Here is a 12,622-nt window from a genome sequence, read left to right on the forward strand (position 1 = left end):
TAAAATTCTTGTGTTTGTCTTCTTCTTCCCTATACTCTTTAATTTTCGTTGTGCACTTTTAATTATCGCTTTTACTTTTGGTTAAGTTTCAATTACTATTCTTTACTTTCTTAACTTGGTAGTAAAAGCCTAATTAAATCTAGTAACATTAAGAAGGATAAATTTTTAATCAGTCAAGGTACATTAATAATTAATTCAACCCCCCCCCCCTTCTTAATTATTCTGAGGCCACTTGATCCAACAATTACAAGACTTATGAAATTGATTACAGGCTTAAAATTTGAATTCTAACTGTTATAAAACGTTCAATAACTACTGGTAATCGATTACCATCCAGGTGTAATCGATTACATATTGTAAAATTTGAATTCAAATTTCTAATTACAGTTATAAATAGTTTCAACTGTTGGTAATCGATTACAAGACTTGTGTAATCGATTACATGTTTTCAAAATTATTCAAAAACATTTTAAAATCATTTCAGGAAGCATTTTGGCCATTGGTAATCGATTACATCCTCTGGTAATCGATTACCAGAAAGTAAATCTCTTGTAAAACATTTTAACTTAAATTCTTTGGCCAAACCTCTTGTTATTTCAACTTGGAATTTCCTTCCTAAGACTCTAGAGATTATCTTGATCATATATCTTGAATTTCTTTGATTCTTGTCTTGAATAAAACTTGAGAAATGTGTGATCCTTTGGCATCATCAAAACATCAAAATATTTTTGCATCTACAGAGTCAAATGCAAGTATTGTGCAAAAACTATAAGTGGTGGAGTTTTCAGATTCAAGCATCATTTTGTTGAGACTAGAGAAGATTATGAGCCTTGTGCTACGGTGCCAGATGAGATTAAATTGCCGATTATGAAAATTGTTGTTGAATCTAAAGCAACAAAGGAAAATAAAAGGAGATTGAATAGTATTAATGAAGATGAAGAAAGTGCTGAGGGGGTGGAAGCAAGTCAGGCAACTGACTTGTAGGGACAAAGGAGTTTTGGTTCAAAAGGAAAAGAAGGTAGTGCAAGTAATGGGAGTGTCGTTGTTCAAGAAACTTTGAATCAATTGATAAAAAAAAATATAAACCTTTAGTTGATGCCCAAGTTGCTGAATTTTTTTACACAAGTGTCATTCCATTCAATGCTATTAAAAATCTAACATTTTTAAAGATGTGTGAGATGATAAGGAAATATGGACCTGGCTATAAACCTCCAACTTATTATAATGTTAGAGAGAAGCTCTTGAAACAAACAGTGCAGAAAATTGATGACAGTCTGAAAGATTTTAGGGATGAGTGGAAGAGAACTTATTGCTCAATAATGTTTGATGGGTGGACGGATAAAAAAAGGTGTTCAATTTGTAACTTTTTGGTGAACAATCCAAAAGGGACAATATTTATGTATTCCTTAGATACTTTTGACATCTCAAAAACAACTGGCAAAGTTTTTAAGATGTTAGATGATGTTGTCACATTTTTTGGAGAAGAGAATGTAGTTCAAATGATTACTGATAATGTTGCGAATTTCAAAGCAGTAAGAGAATTATTGATGCACACTCGGTAGAATTTGTATTGGACTTCTTGTGTTGCCCATTGCATTAATTTGATACTTGAGGACTAGGAGAAACATTTCAAGGTTCATGAAGTTACTATAAAGAAAGGAAGAAAGATAACCACTTATATATATGGTAGAATAATGCTCATCAGCATGCTCAAGAAGTACACAAATGGGAGGGACTTGGTTAGGCTTGGTATGACTAGATTTGCAACTGCTTACTTGAATTTATCTTGTCTCCGTGAAATGAAAGCATTTTTAATGAGGTTGTTCAGTTCTGAAGAGTGGAAAAAAATAAGTTTGGAGCTTCACAAAAGGGGGAAAAAGTAGAAAATTCAGTTTTGGATACTAGATTTTGGAAGAATGTATCCATATGCCTCAAAGTTGTTGCCCCTCTTATGGTAGTCCTTCAATGGGTTTCATATATGTTGAGATGGATCGTGCATAAGAAATGATTGAAAGAAACTTCAATAATGTGAAGAAAAAGTAATTTTTTTAAATTGTATAATTTAAAACATATTTCACTTTATTTTTATATGTCTAGTTGTAAATATAATTTACTTTATTTATTTGTGTAGCTATGAATCTATTTGGGAAATTATTGATAAGAGGTGGGAGAACCAACTTCATAGGCCTTTGCATGCAGCTGCATATTATCTTAATCCTCAATTGCATTTTGAAGATGATTTAAAAAAGGATAAAGGAGAAGGGAAAGAAGGATTGTTTATTTGTATGATGAGATTGGTAAAGGACATTGGGGTAAGGAACAAAATTAACGGGTAGCTAATTGAATTTCATTTTGCTAAAGGTCTTTTTTCTATGGAGAATGCAATAAACTCTAGGAAGACTATGCAACCTGCAAAATGGTGGGAAATGTTTGGGGATGGACATCCAGAATTAAAGTGGTTTGCTATTCATGTTTTAAGCTTAACTTGTAGCTCTTGTAGATGTGAGCGTAATTAGAGCTCATTTGAAATGGTAATTGAACTTCATGACATTATTTTTTTTTTAAAAAAAAATTTTGTTTAGTTTAGACTCTAGACTTTAGTTAAGTTATGAACTTCAATTTTTATGTTATTTATAGGTTCATACAAAGAGGAGAAATCGCTTGCATCAAAAGAAGATGAATGATTCAGTTTATATGATGTACAACTTAAAGCCGAAAAGTAGACAAATAAGAAAAATTGTTACTCTTCCATTTGAAGATATGCAATCTAATGATGAGTGGATAACAAAAGAAGGAAATGATATTTTTTATGAAGACAATGTCCAACTTGAGCAACCTCTAGGTGAAAGTGGTAGTGGAAGCAATATTGACTTGGTTGGAGGAAGTTTAATAGTGTGTTTGGATGAAGCAATTTAACAGGGGAATTCATTTTTTCAAGAAATTTAAAATGATTCATGATAAAATAGCTTGTTTGGATAGAGTATTTGAAAGGAGATTTAATTTTTGGTATTTTTATGAATAATTTTGATTGACTAAAACAGTGGAATTCCAAATTCTCTCAAAAAATATAGAATTTGAAATTCTTTTTCGGAGATACTTACTCTAACTCACGTTCTTGCTCTCGACTCTTTCTCGCTCAACACTCACAACTACGGGTGACCAAAGTTTTTACGGCCGATATCGACATAAGTTGTTTTTCATTGACGTTGGGCGAGGTTTTTTAGGTCAGAATCATTTTGTATGATATCAATCAAAGTTATTTTTTGCCGATATTGGCTAAGGTTTTTTTTTAGATGGTGTTGGTTAGGATTATTTTCTCACTGGCATCAGTCATGAGAAATTTTTGCTAACGTCGGCCAAGGATTTTTTTGGTCACTATCATCCAGGTTTTTTCAGTTGATGTTGACCAATGATTTTTTTGGCTGACGTTGGCTAGATTTTTTCTACTGACATTACTCATGACTAACTTTTGAGTAGACACTTGTTAGGGTTTTTCAGCCAACGTCAGTTAGGTTTTTCTAGCCAACATCAGCCAAAGCTATTTTTTAGCCAATATCAACTAGGGTTATTTTTTAGCCAATGTTAACTAGGGTGTTTTGGCTGATGTCAACTAGATTTTCTTAGCCGACGTCGGTTAGGATTTTTTTGCTGACATCGACTAGGGTTTTCTGGATGACATCAGCTAGAGCTATTTCTTAACCACATTAACTAGGTTTTTTGGTTGATGTTGGCATGGATTTTTTCTGCTAACACCAACTAGGTATTTTTGACCGACATCGGGCATGACTATTTTTAGTTGACATTGACTAGGTTCTTACAGTCGACATCCACTAGAATTTTTTCGGTTGACATCGGTTAGAGCTATTTTTTAGCCAACATCAACCAAAGTTATTTTATAGCTGATGTTGGGTGGGGTTTTTTGTCCGACATTGGTCAAGGCTATTTTTTAGCCAACTTTGACTAGGGATTTTTTGGCCAACGTCGACCAATGATGTTTTTCAGCCGACATCGGGTAAGTTATATTGGTTGGCATCGACCAAGCTATTTTTTAGTCGATATTGGGTAGATTTTTTTGTCAACGCCTACTAGGATTTTTTAGACCAACGTTGGCTAAAAATAGTCTTGGTCAATGTCGTTCGAAAAGACCCTAGCTAGTGTCGGCCAAACAAACCCTTGTCGACATTGGTAAAAAAATCTAGCCAACATCAGCTGAAAAATAGACTCAACCAACGTTAACCAAAAAATAGTCCCAACTGACGTCAGTTGACAAATATTTCCAACATACTTTGACAAAAAAAATCCTATTTGATATCGACCAAAAAATAGCCTTGGTTGATGTCAATTTAAAAATATCACTGGTTTTGGTAAGACAAAACAACCCTAGTTAAAATTATCAATATTTTATATTTATAAATTATTAAAAATTGGAAATATTTTTTAATTAATATTTCAAAATTAGATTGTGTTTATTTTCTATAAAGTTTAATATTAAAATTTCATCTATTTAAAATATAAAATTAAAATTTTGCATATGGAGAAAATTGAATTGCCCTATCCAAACAAAGAATTTAAAATGGAAGAAATTTGAATTGATTTATCCAAACAAAACATTTGAAAAATGAAGGAAATTAAAATCAAAGTAATTCAAATTCTTGACATTTCAAATTCCTTGAAATTTTGAAATTTCTGATCCAAACACAAGGTAAGTGATCCAACTTTGGATGCATTTGATATTGGCAATTTGATTTTGAAAGACAATGTTGAAGATTACTTCTCAACCCAGGAAGAGCTTGAAAATGATGGTGATGGTGATGATATTGGAGATGATTTTATTAGAGAATTGATGGACATTTGAACTATTTCTATGTTTCTTAAATGCTTTTATTTTAAGAACTTATGTTTTATATTATATGAATTTATGTTTGATTGGGTGTGTATTATATTAGTTTATTGAATTATTGTTAAAGTTTGATATTTTGATTTATTTTAGGGTTGAAATATTTAGTTATGATTTTATATATAAGAATTTTAATACATTTTTTTATATGGAGTAAACTCTTACAAATTTATGAATTGAGTTTTCGAAATTTTTAAGAGTTTATATAAAATTGTGAGTTTGACAACATGAATAATTGTTTAGGATTTGGGAGAAAGTGGAGTAAATTTGCTGGGATATTGGTAGCGGAGAGAGAGGAATCAGATAAAAATAAATAAAACTTTTAATAATTATTTGTTTTTTAAATTATTAATATATTTTTTACTTTTTTCTACCAGTAAATAACCTTCAATTACCGGTTATCTTTTGTGTTCCACATGTGAGGAAGGAATCTCGGACTTCACCATAGCCGCGTCCCAAACATAGAGACAAAGAAGCTGGGGCTATGGAAGATGTTGCATAGAGAACAAATCTTCAGAGATTGATCATGCCGATACTCCTTAAACAGTTTTGCTTTTTCAGTGAGTAAAAATAGACAAATAGTGGTGGCTCTACTGCCATTCTTTTGGCGGATGCTTTTGTTGATTATACGGCACATAATCAAATGTCAGGTGCTTTTGTTTCTACCCCTTATTTATTGCGGAAAGCATCAAAATTTGTTCTCATTATAACTAATAGAAAAATTGAGAGTGGTCACAATTCCACTAATTCTTGGTTTGGATTGGCGAGGGAAAAAGAAAAATAAAAAATTAAGAACAAGTTTAGTTTCTGCTATTTTTTATGAAAAGAAAATATAATAATGATATTTAAATATTTATTAAGTTATAAATAACATGATTAAAATATCACTTGGCCTTTTTTTTTCACGCCTGGCTAATTATTTTCTGCATTTTTTCTCATTCCAACTGGCTATGTCTAGCTTGATTGTTTCCTAAGAAAAAGAATCCCAAAATCAAAGTAATTTATATAAAATTCCTGATGAAGTAGTGATGACTGAATTCCACTTGTATTATGTACCATATGCTCCCTTATTATGTTTGCTTAAATTGCAATGTTTGTTCATTACGCTCAATTTTTATAATTAAACACCTCTCAGATATATAGTGCATTTTGGTTTAAATAATTTTTCGTCGCATTGTGAATGTAATAATTGCTAATGAGATTGAACTTGCATCTCTCAAACGCATGCGTTTTGGGAACAATTCTCTCAAATACTTCATTCGTCAATTTATGTATTTATGATAAGGTTTTCCTTAATAAAAATCTAACTTTTTTACTAACTCTTTTCTAATCCAAAAATTTGTCTTGAGACAAAATGAATTTGTGATTCTCGAAATTTGGTATCAAATACATACGTTTGCTTTTAATTTTGGTAGTAAAAAATATACAATGGAATTTTGCCGTCTCCTATTGACGATATCTCGTTCCAATGTGTAACACAAAAACACCTGAATTTTTATTGAGTTTTACATTGCTGAGTCATATCACATAAAACACCTACCATATGCTATACTTTTTTTTTTTCACGAACTTAGTTTTACATTACAGGCCTGGCCAATTCAGCCCACGTTATAAAGAAGAACTCACTTCCCGAGAATCCACAAACTATTAACGTTAAATTATTAATTTAATTCTTATAGTTTCACTATTTATATTTTTAATTCCTATATAATATAGTTTGTTTATAGTTTAAAAATAATCTTTTTAGTTTCTATAATTTATATTTTAATTACCTTTTAGTTTTTACTATAAAAAATATAAATATAATTAACTACAAATTAGTTATAAATTATCAACTATTTTTTTAATTACAAATTATCTTGTGATAAATTAGTTATGAATTACTTGCTAAATTGTAATTGATAATATTACTCATATTTTGATGGTAAGAATTAAAAAAAAAATTAAAATATAAAATATAGGGACTAAAAAAATGACTTTTAAACTATAGGAACTAAAAAAAATTAAAATACAAATTATAAAAACTAAAAAAATTACTTTCAAACTAAAGGAACTAAAAAAGAATTAAAATCTAAATTATATAAATTAAAAAAATCACTTTAAAACTATAAGACTAAAATATATAAATAATGAAATTATAGAGATCAAATTAGTAATTAAACCAACTATTAAAAGACTTTTGGGTATTTTTATACGTAAAGACTTTTCGTTTCTTTTTTGAGTAAATAAAGACTTTTTCGTATAAGAAAACTATTTCATTTTTTATCATATTTGTTAACATTTATATATATACAACGCAGAAAAATATAATAAAATTAGTAAAGAAAATTATATTCACTATATCCTAAATAAACTTTTCAAAATAATAAATAAGATAATATATATATATATATATATATATATATATATATATAATGAAAATAAAAAATAAAAAATATATATTTCTCAAAATAGTCCCGACTGTCCTATTGAGAACTCACGTCAACTATAAATATGACTAAAACTTACAAAAGCTTGAATAATTCTCGTCTCAAGATCTTAGAATTAAATAAATTTATTAAGTACAACTCAAATTCAAAATCATAAATTTGATAAGAGTCATCCTCAACCATCCAAAATTTAGAATTGCCCAATGCAATCTACCTAATAATCCCGTGCCTTTCTAAAGTTTCTACTCTCCTTGTTTTGTTTGAATTCGCAACCTAGCTTTTCTCATAGAGGCCGGCCACATGTAACATCACCTTGTGTCATACATTTTGACATTTTGTAGAGTAAAATGCTGGAAAGATAATTCAAGTTGCTGCCTTTAATATATTGATCGTACTATCGATTAAAAAAAATGCTCATGAAATGTTATTATAACTATGGTATGTTCCAAAAAATAAAATATAACTATGGTATAAGCAATCAAATACATATAATGTACAGGGAGTAGAAATCAAACATTATTCACTCCAAGTTAAAAGCACAAATTATACTGGAGTGAATTGGATACCCAGTTTTCTTAGTTATACTAATTAGCCAAAATCTGATTAAATTACATGTTTCCTTTAATAAATAAAAAAACATTGTCATCGTATACTGCTTGTGGATAGGACATGTATGTAAAAAGCATGAAAACTTCCATGTCTAATCAAACAAAAAGAAAGAAATTGTCATTAATGAAGTCCCTCTGAGTGGATGACAGAAATGAAAAGAAAAAACACAGGATACAAAAAGGAAAGAAAGCTTAACACACGAAAATTAAGGAACACAAAATAACTACTATGCCTAAATACAACTTTTTCGTCTTCATTTCCCAAACACAACTTACCTTATTCTCCCCACATTCACTCCAAAAAGGTCTCCATGACATCCTGGTACATACTACCTCCTGAATTCCTATACTCCACACCTGCTTGTTGATGGTGATCCATTGAAGTAGAAGATGAAGATGAAGTCATTCTAGCAGGTAGAGTGAAGCACCTCTTGAACTTGTCCAGTTTCCTTGCCCCTCCTCCTTCAGTGTGGCTATCCAAGCTCAAGAACTCATTTGGGTTTGCCACACTATTAGCATTTTGCACTGATGAGGTGGGATTATTTGGGTTGAGAGAGTGGTGGTGGTGGTGGTGGTGATTGTGATCATCACTTGGTTTGCCCCCCAAGCTCTCTTGATTGAACAAGAGTTTAGCATCATCAGATCTTCCAGTGAGTGCATTGAAGATGGATAAGCCATTTGGCCATTTTATGTCATTCTCATGCTCCCCCATGATGTCTCCCATTCTTGCATGTTCTGATGCATGAGGCATGAGGAACATATGGGTCTCATCTTTGGCCTGTGGGAACCCCATTCTGGCTGCATGCTGAAAGGTGGGAGAGGGTAGCATAGAAGCGGAAGATCCAAGTGGTCTCTGACCCCAGTTGAGGAGTGGAGGGGGTGGCCTAGTTGGAATGGAGGATGGTTTTGAAGAAAGGGAAGTGGAAGAGGATGTGTTCCTTGTTGAAGAGAAGAGTTGGGAGAGGTAGAACCCTGATTGATAGCCTAGAGATTCAAAAGTGTGTCTCATTCTTAGCACAAAATGGAGGTCTTCTGGAATCTGAGAACAGAGAGAAAAAATATCAAACATTTGATGCTTTTGTTGGTGTGAAAGAGATTCATCTACTAATGAAAGAAATATTAACAACATATTCTTTAACAAATTTGAATTGACTAAAATTCATCAGAAGTGACAAAATTATGAGATAAAGAGTTAGATCCATATTATCATGAATCCCAATAAATTCCGGCTACTGATAAAGATTGTTACAAATAATGTGTTAATTAGGAGAAATTGTTATAATCTGGGATCACTACATATCCATGCTCTTGGTCCAGTCAATCTCCACGTAACATGTAGTTGAGCTTTTCAATTTACAAGAAAAAATTAATAAAATTTAGTTATATATCATGTAAAAATTAGTCAGATCATAGACACACAGTAATCTTGAACCATATAATAATTTCTTGTTAACTAAAGAATGTGTTGGTAACATTTCACCCAATAAATGGCCATACAAATATGGATGCCGTGAAAGTAGCGACAGTAAATTTTAGTTTACAAATAAAATTCTAAAATTGAGTGGAAATAAAGAAAAAAAAAGTTATATACAAATTTACTCACAATCTTGCAAGAACCAAGTTGCAGAAGGCCATGCCCAGCTTGAATCACAGCGATTGTCTGGCAATGGAATAAATGCAAATAAAATAAAAGAAAATGAAATGATTGAAACTTTAAAGTACATTAAAAAAACTTTCTGAGACCAATAATAGCATGCTGTTAATTCATTTTGTCCCTCACCTGAATGCCTGACTCAAACTGATCTATCCATTCAGGAGGAAGCTGCAATAAATAACATCAGAAAGAGGAGGTTGAGACAATCAATCACCATATAGCTACACATAACCAATAGAAAAGGCTAAATTGAATGCTGACTTTGCTATACAATTGGGAGTGAAAATCTACTCCAAATGAGGCATCACACCTGATTGGTGCAATTATCCTACGTACTTTAAGATGATATGTTACAAGTATTAATTGCACCAATCAAGTTTGATGAGGTTGTTTAACTTCATTTTTACTTAGGTAAGTTAGACAACTCCAAAAAAAAAAGATCAGAGAAGTGTTATTGAATGTGAGAGGGATCAAATGCATACAGCATCAAAGGAGCTCTGCCAGTAGTTGGAGATATTAGGCTCACATTCCGTAGGCTCTTTAAAGACCCATTTGTGGCACTTATCAGATGTAACCTTTCCCATCAACCTGTTCCCAAAACCAAACAACACCTATCAGAGTAAAGTGCAGAGAGAAATTGTCATTGTGTTTGAAAGATGTGTAACTCCCTCCAACATGGTACTGAAATAAAGAACACTTAAAATGAAACAGAAAATAGGTACAAGGAAACTTGGGAAAAAAATAATAACAACATGAATAAACACCTACCCAGTACCCACCCTTCTCCATAATTATATAACTGAATGGACATTTTGCTAAAAGATTTCCTGATAGGATCCTCTCCATCAATCTCTTCCAAACAATCTGAAACTCTTCCTCGGCAAAACCCATCTTCCCACATCAACATCCTGCACCAAAATTAACAACACATTAAATCACCAACCAAGCAATAACCAAAACCATAAATCAATAAATAAAAATACAATCTTTTTGTGCGTGTTTGGATCCATATTTTGAGTTAAAGCAATTTTAAGCAGCTTTGGCCGTGGATATAAATTTTACACAATTTTAACACTGACTTGCTTTTAGAATAAAAACGTTTATACATAAATCACATCACTTCAAAATTAATTTTAGTTCTTCATCCAAACACACTTTTAGTTCTTCATCCAAACACACTGACATAATCAAAATTTTCAGAACCAAAAAGAGCCATCACACCAGATTTTCATCTCTTCACCCTCTCTGTTCAGACTAAAAAAACACTCTTTGGATGCTGAGTTGACAGAGAACAAGCTTAAGGTGAGTGTTTCAAAGTTGTGTATTGGCACTTACAAGCTGCCGTTATCATCCCCAACCTTGCACCCATTGCCACCTCTCACTCTTCTGCAAAAAAAATGGAGAAGACCCAGTTGAGAAAAACACCTCAAAAAACACCATTCAAAGTAGCACATATACACACAACCACGCAGAAAGAGAGAGAGAGAGAGAGAGAGAGAAGCATACGGGCGAGGACGAATGGTCCAGAAGACAGAGTAAGTCCAATCTGAGTTGAGACACACACTTCTGAGGGCCTCATGAAGGGCCATCATCCCAACAGCTTCTTTGCTTCTATCTGTTGTTGTTGTTGTTCCTGAGCCCACCATCTCTCTCTCTCTTTCTCTCTCACTATACACCTTTTTTTGTTTCACACCACCCCCACCCCTTGTTTCACTTCACAATACAACAAACACCCTTTTTCCACTTCCACCTTCTCTATCTAACTACTACTACTGTCTGAAACAACTCACTCTTCTTTTCTTTCTCTCTTCACTTTGTCCTCAAAATTGTTCTCTTTCTTTCACTCAGTGTGAGAGAGCTTTTTGTTTGTCACTAACGAGGTTACTTTGGCAGGGAAAACAGGGAGAGAGGAGATGAGTATCTTGTTGCCATGAAAAACTGTGGGGACAGCTTTTATCCTCTTTCTGTCTCTTACAACAAAGCACAATACAACAAAGAAAGAGAGAAAGAAAAAAGCAGCATGCGAGGGGTGAGGGAAGGAGGAAGGGAGTTAGGAACCGATTTGGTTTTACCCCTTTGTTTGTTTGTTTGTCTCTGCTACCACAAAAAATTCTTTCTTCCGCGGGTGCAAAGTCTGCTAGAGTTGGTGACTTTGGGTTTTCTTCTGCTTCTGACTTTATTTTTGTACCTTTACCACTTGTCCAAGGAGAGGGAATAATTTTTGCATGAGATTTGGATCTTTCCTCATGATAATAATAATTATTTTGAGAGGTAAAATTTACTTAACTGATCTCTATATTTTTAGAATTAGTCTCAATTTTTTAGGATGGAGATATCTTACTTCTCAATAAAATAAAATAACGATAATAACATGGTTTTTAGAAGAAAAAAAATACAAAAATGATTAGAAGTGTGAGAATACAATAATTTATACAACATTATCTTTGCTGTTTATTTCTCATTTCATTGTATTATTTATTATATTTTAAATTTAATTTATGTCTCTTTTCTCTCTGCTTGATTGTATGTATATAATTTGTTGTACAAGTATTGTTTTTCAAAGTATTTAAGGTGATTATTTTTTTAAATTATATCATAGGTGTGAATTATTTATTTATTAATTTTATTGATGATTGATGTTTGTAAAAGAAATTGATTAATCACTGTTATTAAAATTTTCTTTCCTAATCATAATTTTTCCTTTTAAAAAATTTAAGTTCAATTCTATTCAGACTAATTACTTATTAATATATAAATAATTGATGCGACTACTGAAGTAATGTAGTAAGACTAATGAAGTAATGTAGTAAGAAATGAAATAAAGAAAAATGAGAAGGCGTTAACTTAGTGCTTGTATCATTTGAATGTCCAAAAATAAGGACTCTTAACAAATTTTATTTCACTTATTTTATATGATTTATCTTATAAATAATAAAATTGGATTATTTTTGCATGAGCATTTATGTTATTATTTTTAGATAAGTTTGAAATTTGTTAGAATAATATTAAGAAATTTTATATAAAAGTTAGTTTA

The 12,622-nt window shown here is 31.6% G+C and overlaps 1 protein-coding gene and 1 long non-coding RNA gene across 6 annotated transcripts; one reads left to right on the top strand and one right to left on the bottom strand.

Annotated features, from left to right (window-relative positions):
• Positions 1–8,027: 8,027 nt before the first annotated feature.
• Positions 8,028–11,482, bottom strand: LOC100789006 (protein RICE SALT SENSITIVE 3). Of its 5 annotated transcripts, XM_003540077.5 has the most exons (7): positions 11,095–11,482; positions 10,924–10,974; positions 10,368–10,496; positions 10,071–10,176; positions 9,715–9,756; positions 9,538–9,594; positions 8,028–8,973 (listed from the first exon to the last, which is right to left on the bottom strand). In XM_003540077.5, exons 1-7 carry the CDS (start codon positions 11,232–11,234, stop codon positions 8,227–8,229), a joined length of 1,272 nt encoding a protein of 423 aa, XP_003540125.1. In that variant the 5' UTR covers positions 11,235–11,482; the 3' UTR covers positions 8,028–8,226. The 5 variants fall into 5 exon arrangements, with proteins under 5 accessions (XP_003540125.1, XP_014628619.1, XP_014628620.1 ...); XM_014773133.2 differs by lacking the exon at positions 11,095–11,482 and having other exon boundaries at positions 10,071–10,199; positions 10,357–10,496; positions 10,924–10,975; XM_014773134.3 differs by lacking the exon at positions 11,095–11,482 and having other exon boundaries at positions 10,071–10,199; positions 10,357–10,496; positions 10,810–10,937.
• LOC106797865 (uncharacterized) lies at positions 10,505–11,588 on the top strand. The gene is made up of 2 exons (XR_001387185.3): positions 10,505–10,890; positions 11,482–11,588. It is a non-coding gene; the product is annotated as an uncharacterized lncRNA (long non-coding RNA).
• Positions 11,589–12,622: the final 1,034 nt, after the last annotated feature.

This window comes from Glycine max, chromosome 12 (assembly GCF_000004515.6).
Source record: "Glycine max cultivar Williams 82 chromosome 12, Glycine_max_v4.0, whole genome shotgun sequence".
In the NCBI taxonomy this organism is placed as follows: domain Eukaryota; kingdom Viridiplantae; phylum Streptophyta; class Magnoliopsida; order Fabales; family Fabaceae; genus Glycine; species Glycine max.

Excerpts from the sequence above, each read along its gene's own strand:
- LOC100789006 (XM_003540077.5), bottom strand. The coding sequence starts at position 11,234 with ATGGTGGGCTCAGGAACAACAACAACAACAGATAGAAGCAAAGAAGCT. Across the intron at positions 10,177-10,367 it reads TTATATAATTATGGAGAAGG|GTTGATGGGAAAGGTTACAT; the intron begins GTGGGTACTGGG and ends TTTTGGGAACAG. Across the intron at positions 9,595-9,714 it reads AGTTTGAGTCAGGCATTCAG|ACAATCGCTGTGATTCAAGC; the intron begins GTGAGGGACAAA and ends TTCCATTGCCAG.